Genomic DNA, 19,200 nt, shown 5'->3' on the forward strand with positions numbered 1-19,200 from the left:
TTAAATGCATGAAGCTAACAACAAAGTATGTTCTATGCCAAAGAGAGGATCTGGGTTTTTTTTCACTTGTCTAATTGTTGTGTTTTTATTTGATAGTGCAGGTAATTCAGTGTGGTGCTTGGAAGTTCATGGTTATTTACTGTGCTGAAAGACTAAAATTAAGGAGTTAATTCTAACATCTAACCCAGGCAGTTATATATTTATATATAACCATATATTGTATATATTTAAAAGCAAATCTATACAGATTCGCTCACCTTCATCTGAAGTAGAAGAAAGTTCCTAAACATTGGCTTTGAGTGAAAATTCTTTTTGTTATCCATCCTATGTAACTTCTATTAAAATATTTTGGAAATTATCCCCATTTTGTTCACCACTATTTTGTAGGGTGTGTATATATTCTTTTAGTGGTTGATTGCAGAACATCTAAAATACTTAAAAATACATTTTTTTTAAGAGGTGTATCAATAAAAAGGCCAGTGGATCCATGGACAAATCACACTTGGTTCCATCTCTATTTTAGTAATGATCAAAAATCTAAAAGCTGTGTGAATGTTTTTTCTTGGGCTCTTGCAGTTTGGCCTCAGGTAGTATTTACTAGTCCTTCCACATGAAGCATAACAGTTAACTTCTTGCTATTTCAAGCCCTCACCTCATCCTATATCCAGAAGGGTGCTTAAATTGTTAATGTCAGCTGACTTCTGTGCGATGCTTAGGGCTGCTATGTAGATTTAAGCTTTTAGTTTTAGAATGAGCATCTTTGGAAATGAAAATTCGGTGCATTTTTTGCATATGCCATGAAAATTTTCTTCTTGAAGGTGAAATGTGCTAATTGGAAACTATCTTTGAAGGGATGCATAATAGTGGAGAGATGGTATTTGGTTCTTCTTGAGACACAACAAAATAAAGGAATGTTAGCATTAGCAATGACAAAAGAAAATCCCTGAAGCCTAGAGTGGGTGGGAGTATAAGGGGTTTTGTCTGGTTTAGCACCTGTTTCTTACTAGTCTCCTGAGGAATTTACCATAATTAATGCAATTAATTCAATGTTCGCTTAATACTAACTCTTAAATATAGACTGCTGAAACAGACTGCCTTCCTAAGTTGGCAGTGACAGTTATTTGCCTAGGCTGTACCTGTATTCCCCTCCAAGTGAAACAAGAATGAATAATGAAATCTTTATTATAATGGAGAGCTGACTGCCTTGATTGCTGTCTATTCTTGATGTGTAACTTCTGGCTTGGTTTCAGGTAGTCAGCTTAGTTGGTCAGTTTAAGACATGTATGTGCTTGTTTTTCGGCACCGATACTGGTCCATAATTAGATTTTAGAAGATACGTATGGGGAACTACGAGAGTTACCATGAATGAGAAAGGGGTATGTTACTAGTTCATTATTTAAGGATTAGGAAATAGCTATGATCTTTTTGGTTCTGGATTCCCTTCCAACTTGCAGAAGATAGAGTAAGTTGTAGTAGTGTTTTGGTAGCTGATGCTTTTGTAAAAAGCATTTGACTTCAGTCCCTGAAGGATGTTGGATACATAGCAGGAAAGAGGTTATAATGCAATTAGATTGTTTGTTTTTTTAATTCAAGTATGAAGTGTATGCCTTGTCCCTTTATATTGAAGCTATTGACTCAATGTTGATCAAAAATAAAATGAGCTTGTTTATAGTATTGGTTCCAGACATTATTTAAGAACTCAGAATGAAACTATTTCTGGTTTTATGTGATAGGTAAAGTCTATACATAAACAGAATATATAAGTCCAATTTGGGAATGTGCATTCAACATAATTACTTTCTTTTTGAGGCATTGCATGTTTTCTTAATTGTGCTCTTCAAAATGTAGGTGCTTTTTAAGTAGCATGTGAGAAACTGCATGCATGTGGAAATGGCTTTCTTATAAGATACTTTGAGTGTGAGGTAGGTTTCCCCCTGCCCCAGTCTTGGGAATGAAAAGTTGAATTGCTTGTTCTTAGATGGACATAGTTTGTCACAAAACATTCCTCAAAAGCGAGATAAAGCATATTGGGCCTAAATAAAGAGGTCACTTGCTTTTGTGTTCATTTTTCCACGTGTGTTGAACAGATGACTCTTTTTGAATGAAATAGGCCTTGTGTGCATGCTTGACTACAGTGGTGCTCTATGACACTATATATAATATGCTTCACTTTGGAAGAATTTATTTGCACTTTGTCTTAGGAAAATTTGTTTTTGTTGTTCAGTTATGATAGAGGTTGTTCTTGTGTAAAAACACTGCTGCTTAAATTCGGTGTTCACAGGATGGGGAGCAAGGGGACACTAAAATTACTGTTTCATTGTGTGGAACTGTGCAAATGTGGTATTTCCAAATGTGTCAGTTACAGTTCCAAGCCTTGTCCTGCTATCATCCATTCTTTGTGTATTTTTATGTTAATTACTTTGCTTTGTAGCATTCTGTTCAAGTAAAAAGTCACTTAAAATATAGCTGTTTGAAGTCAGAAATACAGTTCTATCTTGCTTGTCATTGACTGTACTGTAGACTATTGAGTTTATAAAGTCCTGATATGACCTGCCAGTGTTTTTTTAAGATGATGTTATGGCTTTGTAAATACCTAATGTAAATTCCTCTGGACTTCAGATGGAATAAACTGTAAGAATACACTTAATCAGGAATCACAGGAACATTGCTTCTCTTGGGGACAAACCTCTAAAGACAACTAGTTGTAAATTTAATAGTAGCAGACAGATCTGTAAACCTTAATATCAAAGGTGTTTCTGTATTTTTAATAGATATTTTTGAACTGTCCTCCTTGTACTGTGGAGTAGGCTTTCCTGCAAATACTCTTCTGTTCAAAGCAATAGGAATTGGTCCAGGAAATTGATAATAGAACCTTCATCTCTGTTTTACTCCCAAGTAGGAATGGGCAGAGGGGAAGTCAACCTTTTCAGATTTAAATGTCTTCTCAAAAACCTGTCATTGAGTATTCATGAAGTTATTGTATGATACTTCACCCTCTTCCTATTCTCAAACTGCTTTTTCTTCTGGTAACATAAATATTTTACTGGTCTGTCTGTCAGTCTCTTGATTATTTTTTTTGAAAAATGCAGTTCGGTATCTTAATGTTCTTTGTGAAGTTTCTGGCTTTCTGGATGTGTCATGATGCTTAGGACTTATCATAGATATGCAGGCTGTGATTTCTAAATGCTTTAGAAATTCAGTTGTCTTTCCAGAAACATGTTGTCAAATCTTAATCTTTCCTTGGTTTATGAATTGAAAATATTAGAAAGCAGTCAGCTTTTCACCTAAGCAGTTTTTGTTCAGACCTTTAGAATATCATTTCACTAAATCTGTCTCCATAATATTCTCCTTTCTTTCTGTATGCATGTAAGATGTGAGTAATCTTATTCTAGTAAAGAAATGCTGATTAGAAGTTCTTAAGACTCAGCAAGTTGTGTGGAAGGAGTCTTCCGTATAAGTATTACGTATGCGTTCAGTCAGCTTTGCAAATTGAAACATGAGGAAGTTTCGATTATAAGACAAATCAGCATGAGTGAAGTCCTTGCTGTCTGATAACTATTCAGTACCCTCTCTGATGTGAATTCCAATGCTGATCAACAACATTCACTTTGCAAAACTGCCTATGAAGTTGATCGTTCACTGATACAAGCAATTGTTGTAGAACTGTTGAGAGTATATTAACAGTACACCAAACTCCTCGTAGATTGTAATTCTATTCAGGGTATATTTATTATCTGTATACTGAACCGATAGATTTTTTTCACCAGGGATATTTTTATGTTGTTGTCTGTAGAAGCACTGTGTCACAGTGATACGATGAAAATTTTAGCACTGCTGCATATGCTGTAGCTGTTTTCAGGAGCTTAGTCGCGTGCTTTTGGTCAACAAACATAATAAATTCAATGAACAATTGCAGAAGACTGCTTTGACAGTAAGGAGTATCTTATCTTCAAAATTAGATGCTCTTTCTGAATGAGCACATTAATCTGCATTTTAATAGAATGTGTTCCCTGAATCTGGCAGAATGCTGAAAAGAGCAATGTTAATGTTTGGACCTTGAGATAGTGAGGAGAAAATTCAATTTTTTCTCTGGTGACTGAGATGATGTGTCATGTTGCAGTTCTACTACTACTTCTTAAAATTTTCACTACCTGTGAAGATGACTTTAGAGCGCCACAGAATACTAGGTGAAAAGAATATGAATGCCCCCAGGAGGCATCCCATTGTGTTCACTTTTTAGGTTCTCATTTCTTTGTAGTCTTACTTGTGTGTTGTACAGATGTCAGGCACATTGCTGGTATGTGTCTGGGGGCTTTTATTTATTCTTTTTAAGGGAGAAGCCTTTTTTTTTTTGTGTGTCAAGTTGTCTAACAACAGTAGTAGTTCCGGTGATGGATATCAAGATGCATTAAAAGTGTGTATATTTTAAATCTGATGCTGAAAATTTGATTTTAAAAAGGCGCAAAAAAAAAAGTCCGAGAAGACCTGTTCACAATTCTTTGAGAAATCTAAGTATATTTGATTAACAGATGGATTAAAGGGAAAATGTTCAACTTTTTGCACTAAGGATTACTACATGAAACTGGCTTATCACATGCAGCTCAGCAAGTGACAATGATGATTTAATAGTAAATATGATTACATAGGTCTTGAATTAAATTGTTTTAATTACTTCAGGGATTGTAGGTAGATAAGTTGAATAAAACTTTTATTTCCTTTCATGGAACGAATCTTACTTTAACATCAATATTAGTAATAATACTGTGTGAAGCTTAGTCATTGAATTAAGTATATGTAAATCTGGTAGCATCCTGTTCTATTATGCTCTCAATCTGTTACAGTAATGAACAAATGATCTTAAGTTCTCTTTAAAAAAAAAAATCAGTCTTTGAATTAATATTCCTTCAAGTACAGGTGAGCCTTTCTAAACAACTCTTTAGAACTTACTAATTTAAGGTACTAATATCCTTTATCTTGTTAAGAAATGAGAAATAAGAGGTTTTTAATGCATCTATTTGGAGTCTGAACAGATGTTTTTTTACTGTTGCCTTTCTGTTGTTTGCTTTGTTAACTGGACTTTTAGTAGGACCTAATAAAATTGTATTAACTTAAAGAATAACAGTAGATGAAACACATTTGAGTGAAATAACTGAATTTTTTATACAGTTTAGAATATTTTCTAACTTTTGTTCTAAATTGAAATAAGCTGTAAATAATTGGGTGGGTCTTGTTTTGTTTGTTTGTTTTAATTAGTAGTTGGTATTACGTTTTCACTGCTGCTTGATTTTGTGTTTGTAGAGCCAGAATGAAGACTGGGGAGGTTTGTCTGAGGATATCTTATGATTAAGAGCAATCTAAGGCATTAGCCCTTTTGACCCCCATCTAAATGATTGGTAATTACCAAGTTTACCATTTCGGTGGCATGGTTTAAATGGGTGCTATGCAAAACTGCTGCACGTGTAATTAAGTCCTTGCAAGGATAAAAGAAAATGGGTGATGGGCTTAACTTTCTGCAACACTTGCATGATGGTCTTTGAAGAGTGCTTTCAGTGTTCCCTTTTATTTTCCTTTTTTGTACTAACCGCATCAACTTGAAGTGTCTGACTTCTACTAGCTTTCTTTGGTGTTGATAATTAAGTGGGATAATGCAAGTTAGAGAAATGGATACCAAAACTAATAACTAAACAGATGTTTGGCTTTGTTTACTTACAATCAACCCATGTAAATGTGTATTTACTGGAAAATGAGCTGTTTACATCTGCTGTGCAAAGAAAATGGGCCCTAAAAAGACTGGGTGCTGCTGCAATTGACTGTATATCAAGTGCCGGATGCTGCATGACAGAACAAAGCTTATTTGCATATATAGTGCATTGCAACATATTTCTGTCCAAAGCGTAAGTGGAATACATTGTGGCAGTCCTACTAATAAAGGTAAGATTTTATTTTACATAAGGCAAGTTTAAAACACACATGAAAATTATCAGCCGGAGAAAACTTAATTAGTCCTCTGCTTATTTGATATCATGATAACAAGTAGTTCAGTAAACAAATTGGCTTTTGTAATGTGGAACTGTGGTAATAGATCTAATTTCGTATGCAGCTTTATAAATATCAGGGTTTAGTTTCCAGACAAAAGAAAATTATTATAATAGACAAAAATATATTGTAACATGTTCAAAATCAAATTCATTCTTGGTGTATGGGTGTTTTTACCATTTAAAAGTTACCTAGTATATGATACAGCTGTTGATCTGCATTGGGGAGTGGAGAGTAGCTAATAACCTGTCAGTAGATTTAAGGCAGCCAACAAGTCAAAATAGAGTTCAAAACTGTTCAAAATAGAGTTTATGTGAGTTTGGACATATTCTAAAACAATTATAAGAAAACATAAATGCTCAAGCTTGATTTTTTTTCCACATGTTTATTGCTTTTTCTTTCCATGGTAACAAGTTCATGTACAAAGAGTGTGATTCTCATGGTGAGGTTAGTAATTGCTACTGCAACTCTAAAAGTTTCCTTGTGATTAAAACTTGTGAAAGTATTTATATTGTTTGGGACCTATGCCAAGCATAGAGCTTTCACTTTAGGAGTCTTAATCTTTTTTGTTGTCTTAAATGGCTGCACCGATTCTGGAATATGCAAGCTCAGGCTTAGAGAATCCCGTGATTCCAGTTTACTTGTCTACAGTATGTCCCTAATGAATTTTATGTATGGGCACAGTTTTAGTTGAAGAAATGTGCTTTGTTCCCAGTACTTAAAGCACAGTGGCATTGTCAGATGCCCATGGGATGCTTCTTCCTGGCCTGTACCACTCCCTGGAAGGAGTAGAGGAATAGTGGCTGTGTACAGATCTTAATTTATATGCTTGTCATGACTCCACAGAATATGGAGAAACAGGCATCTGCTGGGGTGAGCGGAGAGGGGCAGATAAATGGTTACACATAATAAGAGATGGGGATAGCTTGCCTGCAGGAAGGAACTGCAGCTTGTATATAGGAAAGAAGATCATCTGTGGTAAAGAAAGATCTCCTGAGGTGAAGAAGGTTGCCTTTGGGCAAGGGGCAGAGTTTGACTTGTATAGCTTCTGTGCTTGGATTAACCTGATACTTAACTAATAGGTTATACACCTTCAAATTACTTAATCGTTGTTATTCTGTCAAGCATAAACAGGCACTAAATAAGTAGAATTTGTTTTTTTGATGTCTGTTTCAGAGAGACTGGCTTGTAAACTAGAGTGTTGAGTTCTTTTCGTACTATATGGCAAGTGTAGTCAGCCACATATTCAGAAGTAGTCTATTCCATATAGAACTTGGTTAAATTTAAGGTAAGTCTCTCATAATGTTGAAAAACTTAAGTGGTATACAACTAGACAGGGTGATGTTTTTTTACTGTACACTGAAGTTCTACTAAATAGAACTTGCGCTTCCTATCGAGCAGTTTACAGGTGGTAAAGTCATGGTCTTGAGTCAGGGTGCTGTTTCCTTGTCACCTAAAACCATGCTGACCATGACTCTTGTTGAGAAGGCTGGATCCATTCCTGCTGCCACCTTTGTGGAGGCACGCTTACTCTGTGATTATGTGGCTCCTAGCCTGTTAGCTAAAATCTAAGAATATGAAGGGGAGCACAAGGGAAGTGCCAGGAGTAGGAAATCAGTGGCACTGAAAAGCCAAGTAAAAGGCAGCTGCTTCTGGTTGCAGCCAGGTCTTCTGATAAAGCTAATTATATAACTTAATTTTTTATTCTTAACAACTCCCAGTGTATGTAAGTGTTTTAAAAAGTCGGTGTTGTCCATGTATCTTGTCTTGACTCCTGTCTGCAATGAGCCCCCAAGTCAGCCAGTTTAGTTACCTAAGTTCTAATTTACCTGTCTTGCGCTGCACCCCTGCTGTTGGCCTGAGGAATGTGGCAAGGAGCTTCAGCAGCAGTATTGATGTACGGAGTTTTCAGCTGTCCTTTCCTACTCTTTCTTTTGTGCCAGAGAAGCTATTTATATGACCATTCTAGAACTGGATTTCATATCCATTTAAACTGATCCAATTTAAATTGCTCATTTCTAAAAACATATAGTCAGCAGCTTTTCTGTATTTACAACTTGGCCCTGCAAACATTTGTCCAAACAACTGTAAGAAGGCAAAGTGTTGCAGGAACAGGAAGGAAGGGGAGGAATGCTTAAATGCCATTGCCACAGAAGCTGAATGATATTGGATGTGACTTGGCTTGTTACAGCAGTATATTCTGGTCATCCCTTCAAAGCTACAGTCCTGCAGTTTAAGAAATGGTTCCTTAAGCAGAGGGGAATAAGTAATACAAACCTGGAGCTGCAGTGCTGGAAGAATATGGAAGAAAACATTAATGAATCCTTATGTGCATAGTTTGGCAAGCTGCCAGACATACAGACACTGTGGGATTATCTGATAGAGAACTTGGTGGTTTGTAATAATTTTGTCTGTAGCTTCAAATATAAAGTATTCAGCAGTAGTATTTGCATAAGGCATTTGCGTTTTTGTGGTGGGGAAGTGGAGCCTCCAGTGGATGCTGAACCATCCTTACACTTAAAAATTAGGCTGTCAGTTCTTCATAGCTCACTGCTAAGCAACTGATTGGCAAGTATAAAGCACTGCCTCCTGGAGCGATTATCACCTCTGATCCAGCAGATCAGAATAGCAACTAAGAAGCAGGAAGCACCCACTATTATCCAGTTACAGTACATGAAGTTTCTACTGATATTTTTACTTCTGCTGTTGAGAGAGAGGCAGGAAGGCCACTGCTGATTTTATGTCATATCCTTCTGCTCTGGTCTGTTGAGCTGATGTTTTAGAGCCGAAGAATGTGTGTATGTTAGGATGTTTTGATGAATAACACTTGCAAGATGACTGTTGCTGTTTCTCTTGTGAGACTCTTGTGGAGTATTGTGTTGACTAATTTGCACCAATCTTGAAGATTTCTTTTTTGGTCTTCTCTGTATAGGAAGCTGCAGACAAGATCTTGACTTAAGAGTTGACACTGATGTAGGATTGTTCTTTGGCTTTGAGCAGCATCATAGTTAATGTTTGTTTCTGAACATGTCCAAGACTTGGTGGGTGTTTCTAGGTTCTCAGAAAATGCTTTGCTCTCCTTCGAAAGTGAAGTAAAAATTTCCCAATAACTTTGTAATTGGACTATCTGAATAGTTAGCTAACCAAAGATTGGGAAATAGATACCCTACTATTTTGAAATCCTTGAAAAGGCAAGTGAACAGCAGCAATTTCCTAAAGCAGTCTTTCATTAGAAATATTTCCTAATAAGGATTCAGGAGTGTAAAAGTAATTGCTTCTGAAGCATTGCCGAAGAAGTGCTTGTTAAATGTTAATCTCTTTCTACTGTAAGAACTTCATGTTTCTAAACAAATCCTCATACCACCTCTCTTTTCCCCATAGTCTGTTTCTGTATAATTGTTGCCAAGCTGCTGTGTACTCCATGGTCCTGCATCTTGTCTGTTCTTCTAGCTTGGGGTTTGTTTAGATGCTAGGGGAAAAAAAGGCAAACCTTTATCAAAGGTAGCAGTTGTAATTTTTGCTTACAGTTTAACATGGCTTGCCTTCATAGGCTTTGTGCTGCTTTTGATGGGAAAGAGTTAAAACAAAAACCTAAGCAAACTTTCCCTGAAAAAGGTGTGCCATGTACTCATGGCTGTGTGTTGTCAGTAAAATGGCAGCACTGGAAAATGCTGAATTTGAGTCAGTTTGGTGTAGGCATAAATAATTTCTTGTCTCTCTCTTGCCTGAGGAAATAGACTGTTTTCTTGTCCACTGCAGACATAAAGTAGCTTAAATTGCAGCAAGAAAGTAATTTCAATGTAGATGTTAGGCAAATTTTCCAGTGGTGATGATAATGAAGAATTTAAATAGATTGCCTGGGGGGCATTACAAATTTTCCATCACCGGGTGCCTTTTAACAGATCAAATATCTCTCAGGAATGTTACATGTATGCTGTTTGGGGGACTGGATTAAATGAAATCCCTTCTAATTTTAGTTTGATTATGATTTTTAATTAGGTTGGATCATGACAAAGTTGGCTGAGACAAATGTCAGTTGGGCTGGGCTGGCTAAATAGTTGACTCAAATCAACTCTACCATTTTTCTCATTTAAAAATCTCTAATGATTCAGGCTGACAATTTCAGAGTATTATTAGCTTTTTAAAATGACTTGTAAATACAGATGTCAGTTTGAGAAAGATGGATTCTAGTAACTTTAAAACATAGTGGAATTGCATTGGGCAGTTTGTATTGTAGAGCTATTACAGCTTTGGCAAAACTAGGATGTAAGCCCTGTGTGTTAAAATTCAGATAAACAGTTATCATCCACATTTTTAAGTAAGTGACAATTTTTCAGAGGTAGTATTTCATGTTAGCTTGCCATCATGCTGTGCTGTAAGGATACCATTGCCTCATCCCTAGCTGCTGGATCAACTAATTTATAAACTCATTAGATCAATATAGCTAGCTATTGTAAGGACATGCTTCACAGGCTCAGATGTTGTCTGAGGTCTGTAGAGTCAGTCGCACAGAAGGAAGGCAAGGTAGTCTAGATACTGACTTGTAGAAGCTGGCATCTGTCATTTCCCCAAAATTGTCTTTTCTGGTATTCAGATCAGCAGGCCAACTTCTCTGGAGACAATATGGCAGGAAATACAGTTTAAAAAATGTAGCAAATCATAGTTGGAGCTTGTAAGATACTGTAGTTCTGTGATGACAAATAATTTGTCAAAACTTTATTTTCCTCTCTGTTGCTTGTCAGGCTGCCTACCGTGCCAGACCCATTGTGTGTGATGGTCTTGGACATCTTCAGTGGGGTACAGAGGTCTCGCTGAAACTGCAGTGTGTTCCATCTCACAATACTGCTTTGTTACCACTTTGTTATCTCAGTTACTGTTGTCTTCCATTTAATCTTTTAGATTCACCTCTACAATGTCAGTTTATTGCTAGTCTAGTTGCAGGTGGTGTTTACATGTTCTGTAAGCTAAAAAGCTGCCAGGAGCGAAATAACCACTTTCTTCTATTGTTATCTGACAATCTATCTTGCTTTATCAGTAGATAATAAATTTTTGTTAAGATGAGACACTAATCCCATAACAGTAGTTTGAATCAATCACCTTAATTTTGTGTACCAGGATTTTCTCATCAAAGACAAATAATTCTTCAGGTTATAAACTATTGAAAATATGAACAAGACAGGGAATAGTCTGGGAGCGTGGGCAAGAGTAGAAGTTTGGAAAATGCTGAAAGGTAACAAGTGGATAAATGTGAAATAAACACCTCCATGTCCTTATTTGTTGATACCAGTTGTGTGAATGGGAACATGGTCAGTGCTTCCAGGACAAAGAATGTGCCAAAGAATGTGTGCAGCCTGGGATAATCTTTGAACACAACAAGGGTGAATGGTAATCAGCCTCATAAAAGTGCTAGAAAATGAGCTGCTCTTACTCTTCTTTCTGTCTGGAGAGCTATTATAAAATTAAGGAGAAACCTGTTACGAGATTTGACAGGCATTTCAGTGAAGACACCAATTTTTGGAGGCTCCAGGTTTCCAAGGGAGAAACACTGGAAGAAATGTGGTTTATTTCAAGGAGGAGGAGAATCAGTCACATGTGTGCATGTATGTTCCAGGTAAAAACTGAAAATCTGAAACTGTAAAAACTGGGCATTTGAGATTGTCACAATATGCCTGATTTTCAGTTGTCTTCATGAATCTGTATCATACCAGCGGTGTAAGTAAAGCAGAAGTTTCCCGTAAGTACCTCTCTGGGAATATTTTGTAGAGGCTTCATCAGTTCTAGAGCTAATATTTTCTTCTTAGTCAAAGCTCCTACTCCCTGGGGCTAGTACTGCATACTACTGTTGTGCAATGCCTTTTCCAGTTAGGAGCATGTGTCAGCATTTTGTTTTTAATGACACTTGATTTAAGCAGTAAGAGAGGTTTTAAGAGTTAAAATTCATATTTGTAATTCTCTATTACATACCAAATTCTTTTGAGTTTTACCAAAAATCACAGTAGACTTCATATAACTTATTTGTAACTGTCACTGAGCTATAGGTGCTAATACTTTGACAACTACCAGCTTTGTATTTGGCTCATTGAGAATATTTTTAACTACTATGGAATAATGTTCAGATTACTGATACACAAAAGCAGTATAAATCCAGTAAAGCTTCTAGGATATTTTTGTGCTTTTTTAATAATTGGAGATTAGAATTAAAAATATACAATCTTGAGCGTGTGAATAAACTGAGATGACACAGAGAAAATTGTTAGGTTTGGAAGTCATGGGAACTTTCTCAGTTCTTTTGTAAGACTTCTGAAGTTTTGGGGGCTGATACACTAAAATAGATTGAAAATTTTAATTGGTACATCATGAAAGATGGTGACTGAAATGTGGAGAGTTGTGTTGTGTGCCTTTTTTCCTCCCAGATGATGTGTAATGGGTGTATTTGGGGCTGATAATCCTAAACGGCTATTACTCCTTTAAAAATGTCCTCATCTGTCTTCAGGGCACTGATTTTAATACAAAAAAATGAGTATTGCTTGCTTTCTAACTCATCTTTCACCAAATTGTTATACTAATGTTCATGTTAGTAATGTAAGAGTACCAAGTTCAGTGGCATAATTCAGAAGCAAAGAAAACGACCTGCTGTGAGAGGTGACTCAAATACCTACGATTTTTTCAACACGCACTCTTTTTGATAGATTACTTTTGTTGCAAGTACTGCCCTGGCATGGTGCTGCTCACAACAGTGCTCTAGCGGCCTGTTACCAATGTATGTTTATCAGAGCTGATAATGGTAGGTGATGTCAAATGTTCCCTTAGCCCAGTGCCCTGTCTGTGACAGTAGCCAATAGTCAGTGTACACTGAAGAGGCCAGAATGGACAAATACATAGGGTGGTCCATCTCCAGAAGAGTATCTTGGCTTCAAATAAATTTTGGCTGAGAAGAAATGCTGAGCTTACATGATACAGTAATTATGAAGTTGTCCTGTATGTTGTTGGACCCAGCATGCAAGTATAGGGGGGTAAAATTATGGTTCTCCCTGCCACTACCACACCTCCACCCCCACTCCCCCAGATGAGGTCTAGAGTAGTCAAAAATACAGTATTGTATTTCTGTGTCAAATGTCCTTTTCATGTCAGAGATACAATAGTGAGATAATATTTTTGTTTTCTTGCATATCTCTCCCTTTCTATTATGTATAAGAATATGTACATTTCTTTTGTAGCCACGTCATGAATACTTTAATGTCCCAGTGTACTAAATGGCTTCATTCATCATGCATGCAGAATTTCAGAGGAGATAGACCTGTGACTTACTCATGACAGAACATTATCATCAGCTTGGTGAATCCAGTCATCTTGAATCTAATAGAATACCACAACCATTCTCTGCTGTTGTACTTTCCTCTTCCCCTTGTTTTACGGTGTTGTCTCTTCGCATGTCTCATTTCAACAAAACTTGTGCTTGTTGGCATATGGTTTAACTTTTTTATTGTGTGTAAGCTTGAAGTCTTATGCTTAAAAGATCTGTAGAATTTTCTGAGCTAAACATCTATATACTGCAACCCCTATGCTGTAACATTACTTGACCTGTATTTATCTTTCAAGTAAGTTGTGGTGGTATTTAAACATACACTTAAAACCTGTAGATGAAGTTAATATTTGCAGAGAAACTAGTGAAGGAGTAGTAGTGTTTGAAATGTGTATACACATAAGTATTAAATGTTACACACAGTTCTACACAGACCTTGCATCTTAATTAAAGATGCACATACCAGTATCCTTTTCTGAGACTGGCACGGTAGTGTGACTTACCTTGTAAAGAGAAGGAAGGCAGAATTGATTAGGGTAAAGAGAACTATTTACATAAGTTCGAGGTTACCACATTTGTATTTAAATGTTCAAAACGCTCTTCTGAGTAATTGAACAATTGCTGCTACTGAAGGAGAGAACAAGTTCATTCCTTTACAAATGGTTAGGACTGAAAAGATTTTAAAGTCCATTAGCAGCATACTTCAAATATGTCTCCTTCAATTGGCATTTCCAGTTTTAAGTGCAGACTACCTTGTCTATGAGAGAACTGCCACGAGGGTGAATATGATAAATACCTTTCAATTAAAGAGTGCGGACTGAGGGAGAGGGCATATATTGCATGCTCTCCTTGCTTAGTAGAAGAAAATAATTTGTAACCTAAAACCAGTGCTGGTTTTGAAAATTATTTAAATATAATTAGCAAGGAGGTGGTTACTGAGATTAACCACAGACAGCTAATTCCACGTGCTATATGTGGTAATGCACTACCTTTCAAATGTTGAACTGACAAAAAAATGAGAGATGTAGGGGATTAGACAAAAGATTTGGATTGGATTTGCAGCATTCTGAAATCTTAGAAAACAAGATCGTAGGAGTGGTTTTCCATTTCCAAATTTTCCTTTTTTCTGTAAGACATTAACAGTGTGTTTGAATGTCTGGTTAATGCTGCTTTAGCCTGCATTATTTCATGCCTGTTGGCTTAAAATGCTGTGCATTGAGCTGTAATGAGATGCTGTTTTTCTTGTTATCTGTATACAGCTGCTTGCTTCTAAATGACTAGGTAATGAATTAGCTTTCCTGGCATGTTTGAAATAAAGTATTGCATGCACTTTTGTCTCATGTGAATGACTTTTTTTCCTCATCTGTGTTCTGATATATTTTAAATTTGCATTGTTTGCCTTGGGTGATTCTGAGCTGCAGGTAGTGTATAATACTGCAGAATGTTTTCCATAACAATTGGATAAAATGTTTGACACTTCCTAAAACAAATAACATGAACAAAACCTAATATAATTCATTCTATTTGTTTCTTAAAAGTCGTAATTGATGAAATTACTCCTCTAGCAAAACACATTAGCCTTTAGGTGCTCCTTTTGAGATTATATTGTTGATGTACACATAAGAAGGCATGTCTGCCTCAACGTTACTGCTCTAGTATTAAAATCTGTCTGAGTTTTAGTGGTGGGGTATCTGTGGACAAGTAGCCAATGTCCTTGAAATACATTGCTTTAAATTCATTGTTAGCCAATGGCCTTGATTTGCTTGAAGAAATTTTATCTTTAAGTATATGCCTGTCGAAAACTACCTACAATTTTGAATTGGCAGTGGAGACAATAATGCTCTAAAGATAGTAACAGCAGTGAACTGTATTTTTTCATAGCTATTGAGCAACTTTTTTTCCCCGATAATTTAGTAAATACTTTGTTTCACCACTGAGTAACTCTAAGTGTCCGCTGCTGCCTAATCAATTTAAAACTGTGAAAAGTTATTTTATTACAAATATTTTCAAGACCCTGAAATGCTTGAGAAGTTGTATTCTCTTAGGATAGTCCAGAGTTCTGTTGCTGTAGTTAAGAATGTAGGATTTTTGGGGTAAAATGCTGTGAGTTGGTGGATAGGGAAGATACATGTTCTCTAAAAAGAATGCAGCAAAGTAATCTGGGAATATAATGCGACAGGTTTTATTTAAAAGGCTGCATAGTCTTTTCTTCAATCAGTATCTCTTTTTGTGGGATTTGTGTTGAAATGCACATGTAAATCTTTAATCCTGCCATCCTGTCTGGTTTTTTTCAAGATCACTGCAGTTCTAAAAGTATTTATATACTGCATCAGTGAGAAAAACCCCACTGTATCTTTAATACACCAAGTATCTTGTTTCCAGTTTTAACTTGCCTTTTTTTTCTTGCAATTTTTTTTATTTGCTGCTGGATTTTGGAAGCCATCTGGAAGTGCTCAGAGGTGGCCCGTTCCAAGCACTGACTTACTTTCAAATGAAGTTGCCTTTAAAATATGATAGCTTGTTCCTTCAATACTGCATCACCTTATACATGAACTGAATGAGGATTGTAAACGTGGTCATTTTGTGCTGCATAGTCAAGGTTGATAGAGACAATGTTCCAGTGTTATTTTCAAGCTTTAAGGTGTTTAATTATGTATTTTACTGAGGGTTTTTTTAAAATAAATACTTAGCAGTTGAAAACCAAATTTGTTTGCTGCCTTAACTATTGTCTGCCTTTTTTTCTGCTTCATGACATGTCTTGTTTTAGGATGCTAAAGTAAGTGTATTTATACTCTGGATACTAAAACTGTTTGTTTCCATAAGGACACAGTATCCCTTTTTACTTACTATGTTATTGTTAATAATTATGGAAGAGGACAGCCTAATGTTTCTAATTAAACTATTATTTCTTTTCAGATGCTATAGGAATAATCAATACAAAACTGAAAGCCCTTCAGAATTTTGTTTTAAACAACTTGCTCTTAATCTAAAGAAAGCTTTTTAAGATCAGAATTAACCTAAAACTTTGCCTGGTGTGGAATAATACAGTTCCAATCCTGATACTTTTTCCACTTCTGTAGGGGTCAGTTTATTGATACCAGGTGTACCAAGGAACCTTGACCTGGTTTTATGAACTAAATGGGACTGGTGTGGAAAAAAAAAAATAAAAATCTCTTAATAAAGAGTGTAAGGGATACTGTATCTTAGTTGCATCAGCCATTCCATTTGTCAACTTATTCATTCTTCCCTAACAGATTTTTAGCGACCTATGAAACAATTCACCACAAAAATCACTGGCTCCATGGCAAGATGCTTCCCTGTCCCTCCCCAATTCATATCTCTGTTAACTGGGTTATGATTTTTTCCCTGCTGGTACATCTGAATTGCTTTCTTTTTATTATGCTTAAAGGCAATAAAATCTACCAGCGATTCCTGTGAACCATGACAATCTAATTAACAGCTCTTTGAAAAGTGCAGCTAATACCATGTTTGCGATCTGCAGTACTTTTATATTTTCATGTCTTTCAGCTTTTCTTTTTTAATTAAGCATCTTTCATACCATACTAACTCATGTATAGTACTGTTCAGTAGAAGCACAGGGTCCATTTACCACTGTCTCAAATTTTCCCTCCATAGGAAGCAGAGACCCCACGTAGTGTACTTGAAGAAATTGGATTGACATAAATCTTCACTTCAGCTGATGACATCTCAGTGTTTCATACTGTAAATGTTCACTGCCTTCATTGTAATGTTTAGCTAATGGTGTAAGATGCTGTTTGTCAGTATTACTGTTTTGCTAAGCTGCTTCATTCAGGCCTACAGGAAAAATACTCCTTTGAAAAGGGAGCAAGAAACTAAAGTCCAAAAATCATAAATGAAAGGGAATTAGATTTAAATTGACTCAGTGTCTCCCTTCACTGCATTTATAGGAAAATTGCATTTGACTTCAGTAAGTGTACTGGTTTTTATAAGCAATCTTGACTTCAGGAAATAAATGTATCATTATGACATAGCATATCTAAATGAAAAGAAACTACATGGACAACTCCAAATATGAAATGTTATGGTGTAGAACTTGTGTTTATGCAACCAAAGACTTTTGTTCATCTACATTTTAGTCACCATTTGTGATAATTCTGCTTGTTTCGGTTGATGCATAAAGATTGGAAATACCTGTTTACTACTGAATTTGTCATTATACCAAAGAATCCTGTTTGGATCTGCATATCAAACTGATAAAAACTGTTAAGGTGATACTGCTTTTTGTAAGAGAACTGCAAACTGATCAGCTCACTAGGACTGAAGGTGTATTTATGTGTAGCTACTTTGAGCAAAACTGTGCAAGTTACTATATTAAAAAGGGAATGCATGTAGTTAAAAAAATTCCACGTAAGGAAACTATCTTTAGATCTGATACTAGCTTGCTCTGGACATAAACACACGGAAGGAGGTAGGCTTTTCTGACTGCATAGAGAGGTGCATAATGAGAATTGGATACTTTTGAAGATGGGAAAGATGGAGCTTTCTAAAAGGGACTTTTTATTCTTTTCAAACTCTACAAATTAATTTGTATTTATTGGTGTTCTGTAGTTATGCTTTAATGGGTGCATAGGTACCTTAAAAAAACCCCACCCTAAATGTCAGTGTAATTTTAACTGCTTTTCTTGAGTTAGACCTTTAACGTGACATATTGCCTATGGAACTCCTGCGTGATGTACAGTTGAACCAACTAATTTGCAGTGAGGGCTTTTAAATATTAGATTTGTATAGTAGATTCACTGCAAATCACAAAGTGATGCCAAGTACTATTTTAACACTTCTAGCAGACTTTCAGTAATTATTTTTCACTTGAGGAAATTCAATTCATCTATGCTTTTGAGTTTTGAGGAGGTAGTGCCACACTTTGGAGTGGCCAGTTTCTGCTCTGTGTCTGCATTGTCCCTGAGAAGGTGGCTGGGCTGTTCCCTTCTCTCCCTGGTAACTTCACGCAAGGAGTCAATGTTTTAGCTTGTTCACTTGAGTAAGTAGTGCCACGTTTTCACAAAATGTCGCTTTGGTGTTGTTGCTGGAAGCAGTCATGCAGAGCTAGCATAAGCATTTACCCAGCCATCTGGAGAGCTAGACTGTGGGCTTGATGCGATCCAGGTTAAATTTAACCCACCAGGAAAGGCTCAGCCTTGCAAGTCCCCTGATCCAGATCCTGGTATAAATGCACGCAGCAGCAGGAGGGCCAGCTGGGGCTGGGCTGGGCCTGCACGCTTCTGCAGCAGTGCCAGGGTGCAGCTTGTGAACTCACGGTGTTAAGAGTTTGTCTGCTTAGGCCCTGTCTGGGATTTAACCATACTGGATTGCTTTTATCCTGGGGCATGCAAAAGCAGTGGTTTGCATTTCCCTGGTGCACAAGGTGTAGGGATAGATGCTGATGAAGTGGTAGCAGAATGACCCTGTGTGTGAGATTGAAGTAGTAAAATTACCTTAAGTCAAACCTGAAGCAATTTTATATGTATGAAACATGTTTTTAAAGTTTACACTGTCACTTGTATGTGCTTGGCTTGGATTAAGCTTTGTTGTGATTGTGACAAATAAAACTGTTTGACTTCTGTCACATTGGTTTAGTTGTAATAAATGTCCATTTTTACACCATTGCTGTGTGTTTATATGTAATTAGTTCTGGTGTTTGAGAGGAAAGAAGAGGCTACTCAGTGCTGGCTTAAAAAAAAGGGAAATTTTATTACAGTGCTTAACCTGTTCTTGAGCACTTCATTAAAAAAATGTGTGAGTATACTGTGTCCAAGATTAGTTATTTACATCCATTTAAATTGTACAGAAAGCAATAAATTAGCAAGTTTTTGGAAGGCTTA

General features: G+C 36.4%; 1 protein-coding gene across 6 annotated transcripts in view; it reads left to right on the forward strand.

Moving 5' to 3' along the window:
* The window catches only part of AP1S2 (adaptor related protein complex 1 subunit sigma 2), a 32,394-nt gene extending 13,410 nt beyond the window's left edge, over positions 1-18,984 (forward strand). For 3 of the 6 annotated variants that reach the window (XR_012633691.1, XR_012633695.1, XR_012633694.1), the window contains 2 exons: positions 13,254-16,115; positions 16,976-18,984. Coding sequence is in view for 1 of the 6 variants with exons in the window: in XM_074906780.1 (XP_074762881.1) it covers positions 16,976-17,023 (48 nt within the window). In the remaining 5 variants the exon portion in view is untranslated. Of the gene's footprint in view, positions 1-5,298; positions 5,394-13,253; positions 16,116-16,975 lie in introns of all 6 variants that reach the window. The other 3 variants (XR_012633692.1, XR_012633693.1, XM_074906780.1) reach the window with 3 other exon arrangements.
* The last annotated feature ends 216 nt before the right edge of the window (positions 18,985-19,200 follow it).

Source organism: Athene noctua, chromosome 1 (assembly GCF_965140245.1).
Source record: "Athene noctua chromosome 1, bAthNoc1.hap1.1, whole genome shotgun sequence".
Lineage (NCBI taxonomy): Eukaryota > Metazoa > Chordata > Aves > Strigiformes > Strigidae > Athene > Athene noctua.